The sequence below is a fragment of the Ursus maritimus genome, unplaced genomic scaffold (genome assembly GCF_017311325.1).
Source record: "Ursus maritimus isolate PB19 unplaced genomic scaffold, ASM1731132v1 scaffold_36, whole genome shotgun sequence".
NCBI classification, from domain to species: Eukaryota; Metazoa; Chordata; class Mammalia; order Carnivora; family Ursidae; genus Ursus; species Ursus maritimus.
Genome location: NW_024426230.1, coordinates 978941 through 991418, shown reverse-complemented (window position 1 = coordinate 991418; position 12478 = coordinate 978941). Strand labels below are relative to the sequence as shown.

At 38.1% G+C, this 12478-nt stretch overlaps 1 protein-coding gene and 1 pseudogene across 1 annotated transcript; both read right to left on the bottom strand.

The window, feature by feature from the left end:
- Positions 1 to 161: 161 nt before the first annotated feature.
- LOC121100286 lies at positions 162 to 657 on the bottom strand (annotated as a pseudogene).
- Positions 658 to 2673: 2016 nt separating this feature from the next.
- CCNB1IP1 (cyclin B1 interacting protein 1) lies at positions 2674 to 12395 on the bottom strand. The gene is made up of 4 exons (XM_008683658.2): positions 11949 to 12395; positions 8517 to 8846; positions 5422 to 5755; positions 2674 to 3643 (listed from the first exon to the last, which is right to left on the bottom strand). Exons 2-4 carry the CDS (start codon positions 8811 to 8813, stop codon positions 3441 to 3443), a joined length of 834 nt encoding a protein of 277 aa, XP_008681880.1. The 5' UTR covers positions 8814 to 8846; positions 11949 to 12395; the 3' UTR covers positions 2674 to 3440.
- Positions 12396 to 12478: the final 83 nt, after the last annotated feature.

The window sequence follows — 12478 nt, the reverse complement described above, 5'->3', positions numbered from 1 at the left end:
AGGAGAAACTACTAATTAGGGGTCACATCTACTAATCTAGCACCTAATTCCAGTCTTCGGCCACCTCAAGTGGCTGGAAGAAGGAAGGGAAGATGTGAGGATGTTGGAAGGGGGTAGTTCTTAATATGTGGCCCCATTTGTGCTCTAAAGCAAGACAGGATCTAGCAGAGAGGAAAGTCACTGAGGCTGGAACGTAAAACAAAAGCTTTTGGTTCAGATGGTAAGGAGGCGCTCGAGAACAGAATTAGTATGTCCAGAAGGCAGTGCTGGAGTCTGCCCCATGAACTAGAGGGTTTCTTCTTGGCATCCAAATCCTTTTAATTCCTTCAAGTGTTTTTTAGCCAGGTGTGGTATGTCGTAATTCTGAGCCAGATACAATCCAACCACATTGCAAAAAACACATCCAAGCAGGAAATGGAGCAAGGTTATCTGCTACAAGGGCTCGAAGGGTGGCGAGGAACGGGTTTTCAAGGAAGGGCACCACTGCAAACCAACTTTGACCCAGTGCCTGTAGCTCAAAGGAGATGCTCTATAAACACTTTTGAGTTTATAAACTTGTTTCTTTCCCAAATCCTGGAAACCTAATATTCTCAGCTTAATTGTGTGTATCTTTTTGTTCCATATCTTTTACTTATACCAAGATTATAATACCATCATCTCCCTGCCAAAAGAGGACAGGTTAAGACAGTGTATGCCTGTAAGTTTAAAATTTTAAAGGACATGCAGTACAATGGTCAATTTGTCTGAATATTTTCCAAATTTTACAGTTATTTTCTTTTTTATTTTAAAGATTTTATTTATCTGAGAGAGTGAGCAAGAGACCACGAGACAGGGTAAAGAGCAGAGGGAGAGGGAGAAGTAGACTCCTCGCTGAGCAGGCAGCCCAACATGGGGCTTGACCCGGGACTCCGGGATCATGACCCAAGCCAAAGGCAGACACTCAACCGATTGAGCCACCCAGGAGCCCCTACAGTTATTTTCTATATCAGAGGAATTTTAGCATTTTGAACACACTATCCTAATATATCTGCTACACTCGGGATCTTATCATGAAAGCCATAACTAATAAACTAATAGTGTATCGGTACACTAATAATGCCAACATATTGATAGACTGTATCTAGAAGGATACATAAGAAATGACTGTTTCTGTAAAGGGAAATAGGGACCAAGAGCTGTCGGTAGGCAAAGAAAATTCTTTTGCTGTGTACACTTTTGAATTTATCATGCACGTGTACTACCTATTTAAAAACAAACACAATTTTTAAATAAAATATTAGTTTCTTCCACATAGACTATCTCTGAAAGAGACACGGCTGCTCTCAGATAAGTGAAGTGAGTGACTGGGGGACAGGGGTGAAAGGGAGACCTCACTCCATACCTTGTTTTAACACCCATTGAATTTGTGACATGTGAATATATTAAACTCTTCAGTAAGTAACTTTTTTAAAGTAGCATGTAATAGTCCTAATAAATTCTCTTTATAGCTTACTTGTATTTCAAACTGATCGTGTAAACTTAACACAAGAAGCAAAGGTTCAAGGGGCGCCTGGGTGGCACAGCGGTTAAGCGTCTGCCTTCGGCTCAGGGCGTGATCCTGGCGTTCTGGGATCGAGCCCCACATCAGGCTCCTCTGCTGGGAGCCTGCTTCTTCCTCTCCCACTCCCCCTGCTTGTGTTCCCTCTCTCGCTGGCTGTCTCTATCTCTGTCAAATAAATAAATAAAATCTTTAAAAAAAAAAAAAAAGAAGCAAAGGTTCAAGATAGAAATCATGAATATACATAAAATTTCCCCCACACAACTTTCCAACAAAATTTAAAACTGCATAGGGAAGAAAAATACTTTGTAATGTAATCCATAAAATCTGTTAACAGCTATGAAGTGGGAAGAGATGTTCTAAAACTTTTAAGATTTTTCATTCTCTTCCTCAGATACCATTTTAACTTTGGGATATAGTAAAAAATGTTTTTGAAGAGATTTTATATTCTATACTACCAAGGAATAAAACATAAGACAAGGATATTCACTTGCCTTTTTGTGACTAAATATGAAATATCCTCAAATGCTTTCAGTATGACTCTATTACCCAAAAAACACTAGGATTTGGTATGTAGGGTAATTCCACTATAATTCCTCCCAAACCAATAAAAATAAATAATAAAATTTAAAAGTTAGAAAAGGTTTACAGGATGATTTAATTCAGTCCCTCATTTTACAAATATAGAAACAGTCCCAGAAAGTTTAAACTCAAACTCACAACCAATATATGGGAAAAAATATTAGAACCCAGATGTTCTGCTCTTGCAACCAGCATGCTTTCAAGTCATGCCACTAAGAGGATGTAAAGTAACTGAAAGCATTCTTCAAATTACTTTCTTGTCTCTATGTTTGCTTGTTTAAGATTTATTTGAGAGAGTGCACAGGGGAGGAGGGGCAGAGGGAGAGAGGAGACCTGAAGCACACTCCCCGCTGAGCGCAGGGCTTGAAGCAGGGCTCAGTCTCAGGACCCGGACGAGATCATGACCTGAGCTGAAATCAAGAGTCGGACACTTAACCGAAACCAAGAGCTGGACATTTAACCCACCGAGCCACCCAGGTGCCCCAGCTCTACGTTTTAAATAAGTTATTTGTGATAGTGATCAGAAATGCTATTTAATAAAGGAAAACAAGGAATAAGTTTTAAAAATATTTTAATTAATATAATCTCTTGAGATCAAGAACATAAGTTTTCTGTGGTAAGAGTGCATTCCTAAATAAGACACTGCTGGCAAAAGGGCAGAGTCATTTCATTTTAAAATAAATGCCAAAAAATCAACTTTACAAAATAACTTTATCAATGTGAATCATTTTCAATTAGAAATATAGACTTAACATGCAAGCATCAAATTGTATTCTTATTCACCAACATAAACACATTTCCAAACAAAGTAATACAAGGGCAAATACATAAATCAAGCTACGGATCCACCTGCCATTTCCTGAAGCCAAAATCTTCACATAAATATACTGGCAAATACAGCTAAATATCAATATAAAGGAACACATATATACATATATGCATAAATACCGGGACACAAAGTGACATGTAGATATAAAACACACGTGCTTATACATACATACATGAACACCTAGTTCAGTCAGAAATAACACAGACAGAAAACAAATGCTGATCTACAAAACAGGCAGTAATACTGTAACCTTTTCACTACTGGTGAAAACTCAACAGTCACAATAAAATTGAGTTTAATATGTTCATGCTTTAAATAATGGAAACAGAAAAAGAAGCCAGACTCTAAAGCCACTCCTACTGACACTGAGTTTCTCATAAGTTGAAAATGGAATAGCACACAAGGGATGGTGACTCCTATCCTAAGTAGAATAGAGACAATTTGCTAAATGAGATCACTGAAAGTGAACAGAGAAATATTCTGTAAAGTGAGCTAAATTCTTTTTACTTTAAAAGCCCTGCTAGAGATTTGCTGCTGTTCTAATTCACGACTTGGGGAGGCAAAACTAAAAAAGCTGTTGCTGGGTTCAGGTGCTGTGGGAGAACCCACAAAAAATGGTCTGAAGTGAAAATCTCCATCTCCACCACCCCGATTTCGAATCGGTGTACTGTCCAAAGGATACTTGGAGTTGTTCCCTAGGAAAAAAATAAGGGAAAAACTTTAGCATCTATTTCCTTACAGATCTTTAGGAACAAAAACATTATGATTTAATAAATATTTTAACAGAACTCAACTCCTATGAGACAGTAAAATATGAACCTAATGTTGGAGAAAGAAAAGGACTGTGATGGCTCCCACTCCCTCCCGTGACCACAGATAGCGTATCTTCTGCTGTGATGCAGTTTCCAACAGCCATGACCTCATCAGCAAAAGTAATCTGACACAATGAAATATGTTTTTAGTAAAGCTAGAACTTAAAATTCATAATTTTATTCGTTATCTATGTAATCTACTTCAAAGGAATATTGGGTGTGTACAAAACCTTTTTCCCAGGTTCTTTAAGAATAATTTTTCTTTTAAAGATTGCCATAAACACTCTAGAAAATATATGACAACTATGAAAAACTGGCGTATACTCATGATTCAAGAACACTTAGAATAACCTTAAGAAAAATCAGACAATAGATCTGGTTAAATAAGCATGTGACTTCCACTGAGCCATTCTTTGGCTTCCACAAGTCTTAAAGGGAACATGTAACTAAAGGAGAATGCAGACTATATCTGCTTCAAGCCAACAGCCGTAGCAAGAGGTGAAAGTAAAAAGGTTAGTGTGCATAAAAAGTGGAACAGGAAGAACCAGTGAATATGAAAGATATCAAAATAAATGTGGATCGTAACAAGGAAAAAATATCTACAATGTTAATATACAATAACACTTTGATTGACTAAATTATAACTACGATTAACTGAAAGTTAAACAAAAACTTGTTTTTGTTTCAATTCTCCTGTTACTCCTCATCTCATTACTTCCTGCCTTTTCTAGGACATCTCCTCCCCCCGCTAAATCTTTTTCCTCAGCCTATAATTCAAAAAACACATATTTAGGAAAACCGAGAACAAGAAAATTCACTTTTTTGTACAACAAAAATAATTTATATTAATAGCATAGCAAAAGTCTATTGGATTCTAGTATATCAAGAGTCGTATAAAGAGGAGAACTCAGGAAGAGATAGGAGATTCATTGCATTTGTCAAAGCACCTAGTGAGCAAAAAAGAACTGGCATCTTCCTAGATTGTGCACTTCAGAAGGTAGGAATCCTATCTGGATAATCCTTATATTCTCATTGCCTAGTATTATGTCTAGCAGCCTAGCACATGAAATATGTTTGATAAATAGTTGATAAATGAACAAAAGTGAACCAACCAAACAACCAACAGTAACTCAAGAACTGTGCAATCAGTACTGCCATGTGAAAGAAACTGAACATGGCCTTCTTGAGGAAGGAAATGGTTGAGTGTGGGCTCTGAAGATAGTTCTGTGACCTTGACCAATTACTTTAACTTTCTATGCCTCAGTTTTCTCATCTGTAAAATAAGGATAATAATAACTACATCATAAAGTTTTGAAAATAACATGAATACATGTAAAATTGTAACAGTGCCTAGCACTTAGTAAGGTATCAATAAATGGCAGCTAGTATTATTACTGCAAGTAAATAGCTTTTCACTTAAAGTATCAATTTGCAAAGTTTTATTTTGGAGAGATTTATTCTTTTTACATTGAAGATGTAACTTAACCACAAGCAAATAAAATTGTTAAAAGCAAAGATGTACACGTTGAGACATGGATGAAGAATCTGGAGCCTACCACCACTCTAGGCCTTTGGAGTCTCCACTGACTTCCGGGAACTGTGCAGAACACAATGTGAAAGATTTAAAGAACAGTTATTGTATATTACATGTCCCTTCTTACCTAATGGAAAGCCAAAGACACCAGATTGTGCAATCATGGATGGTTCAAGGGTACTTTCTTGGTTAGCAATAGTGATATTTCGCAGCCTAAGGCTATCATAGAGGCCTTGGAGCTTTTGATACTGACGATTTCGCTCCATAAGTTTCTCAGAGATGTCACTGAACTTTTTCTTATATTCTTCTAGCACTTTCTTCATGGAGGTGACCTCCCCCTTCATAGAGGTCAATTCTACATCCTTGCTCTGTATTTGCTGAGTATATATCTTCTCCATCTGTTTCAGATGGCCCTCAGCCTTGCTGAAATTATATTCTTGATAGAGGCGCTCCTGATGTACCTGTCCCAAGACAGAAAAAAAAAGATTTTTAAGGTAATAAATACAAAGTCATATATTGTAAAACTTTAAATGCAGAAGAAAAAGAAAGACTTACACTGGGATTTTATTAATTTAACATTTGGAACCAGATTAAGAAGCAACCTAGATGTACAACAGAATGGTTATTATAGAAAATAATACACTGTGTCAGTAAATGCACAGGAAAAAATTCTGGAGGAATACTCTCAAGCTGCTACTATTTCAAGTAATCTATAGTGTGGAGAACAGATTATACGATAGCCTCCAATTATCCCTGCCTCCTTGTACTTAGATCCTCCCCTTGAATGTGGACAGAAACTGTGACTAGAATACAGGAAAATGACAGGCTGCTGCTTCGTAAGTACATTACGTAAGACTATAAAGCCTGCCTTAGTACACATTCTCTGTCTTGCTGGCTTTGTAGAAGCAAAGAACCATATTGCAAAGGGCAACAAGGCAAGTAATTGAAAGCAGCTTTTGGGCAATAACCAGCAAAATACTGAGGTCACACTGAAACTAAACATAGACTGTACAACCTTCACAAAAATTAACTCAAAATGAATCATAGACCTAAATGTAAACACGAAACTATAAGATTCCTGTAAGATAACAGAGGAGAAAATCTAAATGATCTTGGGTTTGATGGTAACTTTTTAGATGCAACCCCAGCAAGCACAATCTACAAAAGAAAGAATTGATAAGCTAGACTTCACTAAAATTAAAAATATCTGCTCTAAAAAAGACAATGTCAAGAGAATGAAAAGAGAAGCCATAGACTGAGAATATTTGTAAAATATTCTCAAAAAAACGACTGTTATCCAAAACATACAAAGAACTCTTAGAACTCAACAATAAAAAAGGCCAATTCAAAAATCAGACTAATAAAAGATAACTGAAAAAAGAGAAAATTTCGTATAACATCTGAGTTAAATCTATACAGAGAACTCTTATCAAATCAATAAAAAAACTATAACAATTGAAATAAGCAAATTGAAATGGGCAATTCATTAAAGAAAAATACATGAAAAAAAATACAAGAAAATGTTTTCATCCAAAAGTCATCCAAGAAAGGCATACTTAAAGAATAATGAGATTCTACCTTACTCATATCTAACTGGTGAGTAGAAAGCATGGAGAATCAAGCACCGTCATATACTTAAGGGAACACAAAATAATAATGGCCTAACTGGAGGGCAATTTTAAAATACTGAAATTTTGGGGGCACCTGGCTGGCTCAGAGCATACAATTCTTGATCTTGGGGTTGTGAGTTCAAGCCCCACACTGGATATAGAGATTACTTAAAAATGAAATCTTTTAATAATAAACAAAAAATAAAATACTACAATTTTAATTTTTTTATTTTTTTATTTTTGAGAGAGAGGGAAGAGCATGCAGGGGAGGGGCAGAGGGAGAGGGAGAGAGACTTTTAAGCAGGTTCCACACTCAGCTCGGAGCCCGACTCAGGGCTTGATCTCAGGATCCTGAGATCATGACCTGAACTGAAATCAAGAGTCAGATGCTTAACAGACTGAGCCACCAGGCATCCCAAAATACTGCAATTTTTACAACTTCGAAATGTATTCATCCACTTTCAGGAATTTAATCTTAGCAAATAATTAAATATGTGAATTTGATGATAGGAAAGCTCATCACAACTTTTCTTATAGCTTCAAAATAAATAATGATACAACTATTAAAATTATGATTATAGAATAGCTAATTTAAAAATACTTAATAAAATATTCATAATAAGTAAAATGTCAGCCTTAACTGATATTACCCTTACTTTTGGACAAAACATATATTAATGCACAGAAAAAGTCCAGTAAATGGGGTGCCTGGGTGGCTCAGTTGGTTAAGCATTTGCCTTCGGCTCGGGTCGTGGTCCCAGGGTCCTGGGATCGAGTCCTGCATCCAGCTCCCTGCTCAGTGGAGATCCTGCTTCTCCCTCTACCTCTCCCCTTGCTTGTGCTCTCTCTTTGTCACTCATTCTTTCTCTCTCAAATAAATAAAATCTTCAGAAAGAAAGAAAGAAAGAAAGAAAGAAAGAAAGAAAGAAAGAAAGAAAGAAAAAGTCCAGTAATACACAAACAAAAATATCAACAATGATCTCTGAGTGATGGAATTATGGTTCATTTTTTATTTTCTTTCTTTTGGATTTCCAAAAATAAACCTATTACTTTTTAAAAAGAAAATTTCCTGGGGTGCCTGAGTGGCTCAACCAGTTGAGCATCTGCCTTGCTCAGGTCATGATCCTGGGGTCCTGGGATCCAGTCCTGAATCAGGCTCCCTGCTCAGCAGGGTCTGCTTTTCCCTCTGCCCCTCCCCACTGCTTCTGCGCATTCTCTCTCTCTCTACACACACTCTCTCTACACACACTCTCTCTCTCTCGCACGCTCTCTCAAATAAATCTTTTTAAAAAATTATTAAAAAGAACATTTTCTATATATTCATAAAAAATGAGGGATGCCTGGGTGGCTCAGTTGGTTAAGCGTCTGCCTTCGGCTCAGTCATGATCCCCTGGGTCCTGGAATTGAGTCCCGCATCGGGTTCCTTGCTCAGAGGGGTGCCTGCTTCTCCCTCTGCCTGCCATTCCCCCTGCTTGTGCTCTCTCTCTCTGACAAATAAATAAAAATAAAATCTTAAAAAAAAATGAATACAAACACAATGAAGGAAAAACATTATAAGCTTCCACATACACCTCAAATCATATTCTGCAGAAAAACTAGCCTATGCACTAACCTGGTATGTCCAGAAGGCCAGTGCACGGGAGCTAATGTCCAACACAACCTCTGGTCGAAGTCCTGCCAATACCATGGCTTTATATTCCTCTGATGGACTGAGTTCTGTGCGGACAATGTCTAGCTTTCCAGAAAGCGTGCTATTGCAGGCAGGGCAGATAGCTGGTGAACGACTAAACTCACCACTGCCATGCTGATCACAGAAGATGTGAGAGCAGGCAGTGACCCAGGCATAACCAGAGAGTTTGAGGCGACACTTGCGATAGTTACAAAGCAGCATGTCTTCACACAAAGACATAGAGAGTGAAGTCTCCAGATGCTGAAAAGAATCCTAATATGGGGTAAATGAAAAGGTCAAATAAGTCAAATCTCAATGAAAATGAAATAGAGCATGTTTGCATTTTATTATAAAATATTTAATTTTTTGTATTTATTATAATCAATATATTCTATAGATTTCCGTCATTCAAAAATATTAGCTGTGCTCCTTTGTGTAAATCTCTAGAAAGCCCACGAAAAAAATTTTTAAAGAAAAAATTAGACACGAGTGGTCCAAATCTTACTAAAGCCAAAAATAATATGCACACGGAAAATAAAGTTTAGGAACATTTACAAATTACAAACAAATAAAAATTAATTAGTGCCTTTTGCCAATCCTCAATATCTAAACAAAAAAGCCAGATCTACTACCCATCCATAGTTTGCTAGAATATTTTAGTACCACTTCTCACACTTGGCAGATATGAGTTCAGGGACCAATTTCAGCCATTCTTTAGTTAAAAGTGTTTTTTAAGTTACATGTTTAGGTTTTTCATATACACTGATTTCTCAGATTCTTTACTTATGTTGCCTTACCTAAAAAACAGTAGTAATCTGATAGCATCAAATGGCAAGTAATTTAATTCATCCAAGCAAATGACCATTATGAAACCTGGAAATCTGTACAAAAGCTGACTTATTTTATTATCAAATAATTCACCTATTAATATAAACACTATTGAATACTATACTTCAGTAAAGAAGTTTGTAAAACCAAATAAATACTCTTAAATAAATAAATATTCTTGAGTTATTTTTTAATATAGTGTCCACTCTCACTGGTTTTACTAACCCAAACTGGACAGCAATATTCTGGATATACCAAAATCATATATTGTATGAAATAACTGTGACACACCAATTATACACCAAGGAAAATGTCCATATTTAACCTTTATTAACCAACAAATTCTGTCAAGAATGTTGTTTTGATCCAAAAAAAAAAAAAAAGTTGCCTCTATCACAGGGGCCAATGAGGACGTTCTGACCCCTTTACCCCAAAGTACCCACTGAGTTAGTCTCCAAGGTAAGTGGCACCTTGCAGCAGGAGTTATAAGGCCCTATTTTAACTCCAGCAGAATAGGCATGGGGAGGCAGAAGAGCTGGGAAGTTTTAAAGCTGAGAGCTTTCTCAGGCAGAGCGGGAGGTGCAGCTAATTCCAGATTTTCCACGACCGGGGAAAAGGGCCCATTCGGTGAATCGTCCCAAGTTACCAAGGGCCGAGTTTTTGAGATTAAACTCACAGAAACTTCACTCTGGAGTTCCTGGCCTGCTTTCTGCACTCTACAGAGAAAATAATAACAATAATACAAATAAAATATCTAACCTGAGGCGCCCAGAAAAAGCGCGGGAAAACGCCGCTGCCGCCACAGCTCTACCAACACACTAGCGAAGCTTCGCGGTACCTCGCCAATAAGACACAGAACGCATGCGCGGAGTGGCCCTGGAGCCTGCTGGGTGGCGGGCACAGGGCTTCCGGCCGCTCAGCATCCTGGGACCCGTCAGGCTGTGGCGCCTGGACAGAGGCACGTATGCCCCACGCACGCGCGCCCCAGGCGCTGTGAGGGCCTGAATGGCAGTGAGCGGGGTCCAGGTTTCCCACTGGGGAGCCTCACGGAACAGTCGTGGACTGCCCTTCACTGCCCTGAGCCGGCACAAAGGTAACGTCCGAGGCTATCCTGGGAATAACATTTGAGGGCGGTCTCCTGAGTACGCGCAGGACGAGCAGGACGGGGAGTGGGGCGGTTCAGAAGCGAACAGGGCCAGCTTGCACCCCAACCTGAGTACACGCGGCGGTTTGTCCCGGGAACCCGGTCCTCCGGCGGGGCAGCGCAGACTTGCTAAGTAGTTGCAGGGAAAAGTCCCAGAAACTTGAGATACCTGTGATTGGGTAGCTATCACCTCTATGTTGAGGTAGCTTCTGCCATTTTATTTTTTAATCCATCCTGATAAAGACATCTTTCTAGCTTTTACACATCCTTTATATACATTTAAAGAAAACAGAACTTTTCCTTGGTTTAGAATCTGTGTTGTGAACATTCATTACAGCACCTGTAATGAAGCGAGAGGATCACGTGTCAGCTTTTTTTGAGGTGATCTGCCTGTGTGCTCTCCTGGACCGACTTGTAATTGTTCAAATGTTTGTGTCTGTTTTACCCTAATGCTATTACCTGTCACTTTCTTTTCTGTTCTTTGTAAACTGTGTGATTTTCTGCTCAATCTATATGAGTCTCTTAGAATCCATATTAGAAACTAAGCTGAGGAGGGCTTGAGAGGTCCTTGGAATACAACCCTTAATGTTGTCTTTTGTGGCCGGCCACCTGTCCACATGATGTGACTCCATTGTGAATTAGTAAGAGACACAATCCAACGAATCAGCAACGTAACAGACACCAAAGCCCTGCAAACCCCTTTCTGGGTAGTGAATTTCAAACCCATTCTTCTTCAAACAAAAACCATTCCTAATTAAACAATTTTCTGCTAGTTTTCTGTCTTCTTGTAGCTTGTTCACAGTAATTAGAAAAGGTCATCTTGACCTTTGTATACATTTCCTAAAATGTCTTGAAAGTTTACAGTGGTAACTTAATTCCAGTGGTACAAATTGGATTCCAACAAAATTGGGGTTTCATCTATTTTGGCTCAGAGAGCCTTTTGTGCATTTTCTGATTTTAACAATGCCAAATGTAGTACAAGAGTATAATCTCAAAGTTAGAAAACACAAAGCATTCAAATTCAGCCAGTACCTAACATTGAGATCTAACTTACCTTTGTACTGCAGTATGACCTCCTCCTGCTTCTTCATTAAGAGCACTGATTCCCCAAACCTTAGTGTTCCCCATACAATTTTCCCACTAAATCAGTTTCAAATTTCCAACCCACTTGGCTAAAAGCCTGTAAGAGTAACATATGTATATATGTATATGTATGTGTGTGTGTATATATATGTATGTGTGTGTATATATATGTATATGTATGTGTGTGTGTATATATATGTATATGTATGTATACTTTTTTTTTTTTTTGCCAACATGTTTTGTAAGATAGAATAAAAGGGGGCAGAGTGCTACAAAGTCTTAATATCCCAGTAATCTGGAACACCAGGACCTGAACTAACCTGCTTCTCAGTGGCACTGTGTCCTCTTTTGTTACGGCATCGATAAACCCTTCATTGGCTCTTTTCTAGAGTGCTCCTGGGGATGAGATTATGAAATCAGTCAAGGCTGAGATACAAAGACCCATCCACCAAAAAGAGCTTTTTTTTGTTTTTTTTTTATTAAATATCAAGCATACAAAAAATGTGTGAAGAATGACCATCACTCAGCTTTAACAAAATGAAATCTTTCTCACATTTGATATTATTCCTCACATACCCAGATTGTTTTGGTAGCCATTCTTCATTGACTCTTAATGGATCAAGCATCATAATTAGGTATCAAGAGTTTAATTTTTTAAAAAGATTTTATTTATTTTTTTTAAAGATTTTATTTATTTATTTGACAGAGAGAGAGGCACGAGAGAGGGAACACAAGCAGGGGGAGTGGGAGAGGAAGAAGCAGGCTCCCAGCAGAGCAGGGAGCCCGATGCGGGGCTCGATCCCAGGACCCTGGAATCACGCCCTGAGCCAAAGGCAGACGCTTAACGACT

Bases quoted from the DNA above. Each gene is read 5' to 3' on its own strand.
- CCNB1IP1 (XM_008683658.2), bottom strand. From the start codon at position 8,813: ATGTCTTTGTGTGAAGACATGCTGCTTTGTAACTATCGCAAGTGTCGC. The intron at 5,756-8,516 runs GTTAGTGCATAG...GTCTTGGGACAG, and splicing joins TGGCCTTCTGGACATACCAG to GTACATCAGGAGCGCCTCTA. The intron at 3,644-5,421 runs GTAAGAAGGGAC...TTTTTTTCCTAG, and splicing joins TGTCTTTGGCTTTCCATTAG to GGAACAACTCCAAGTATCCT.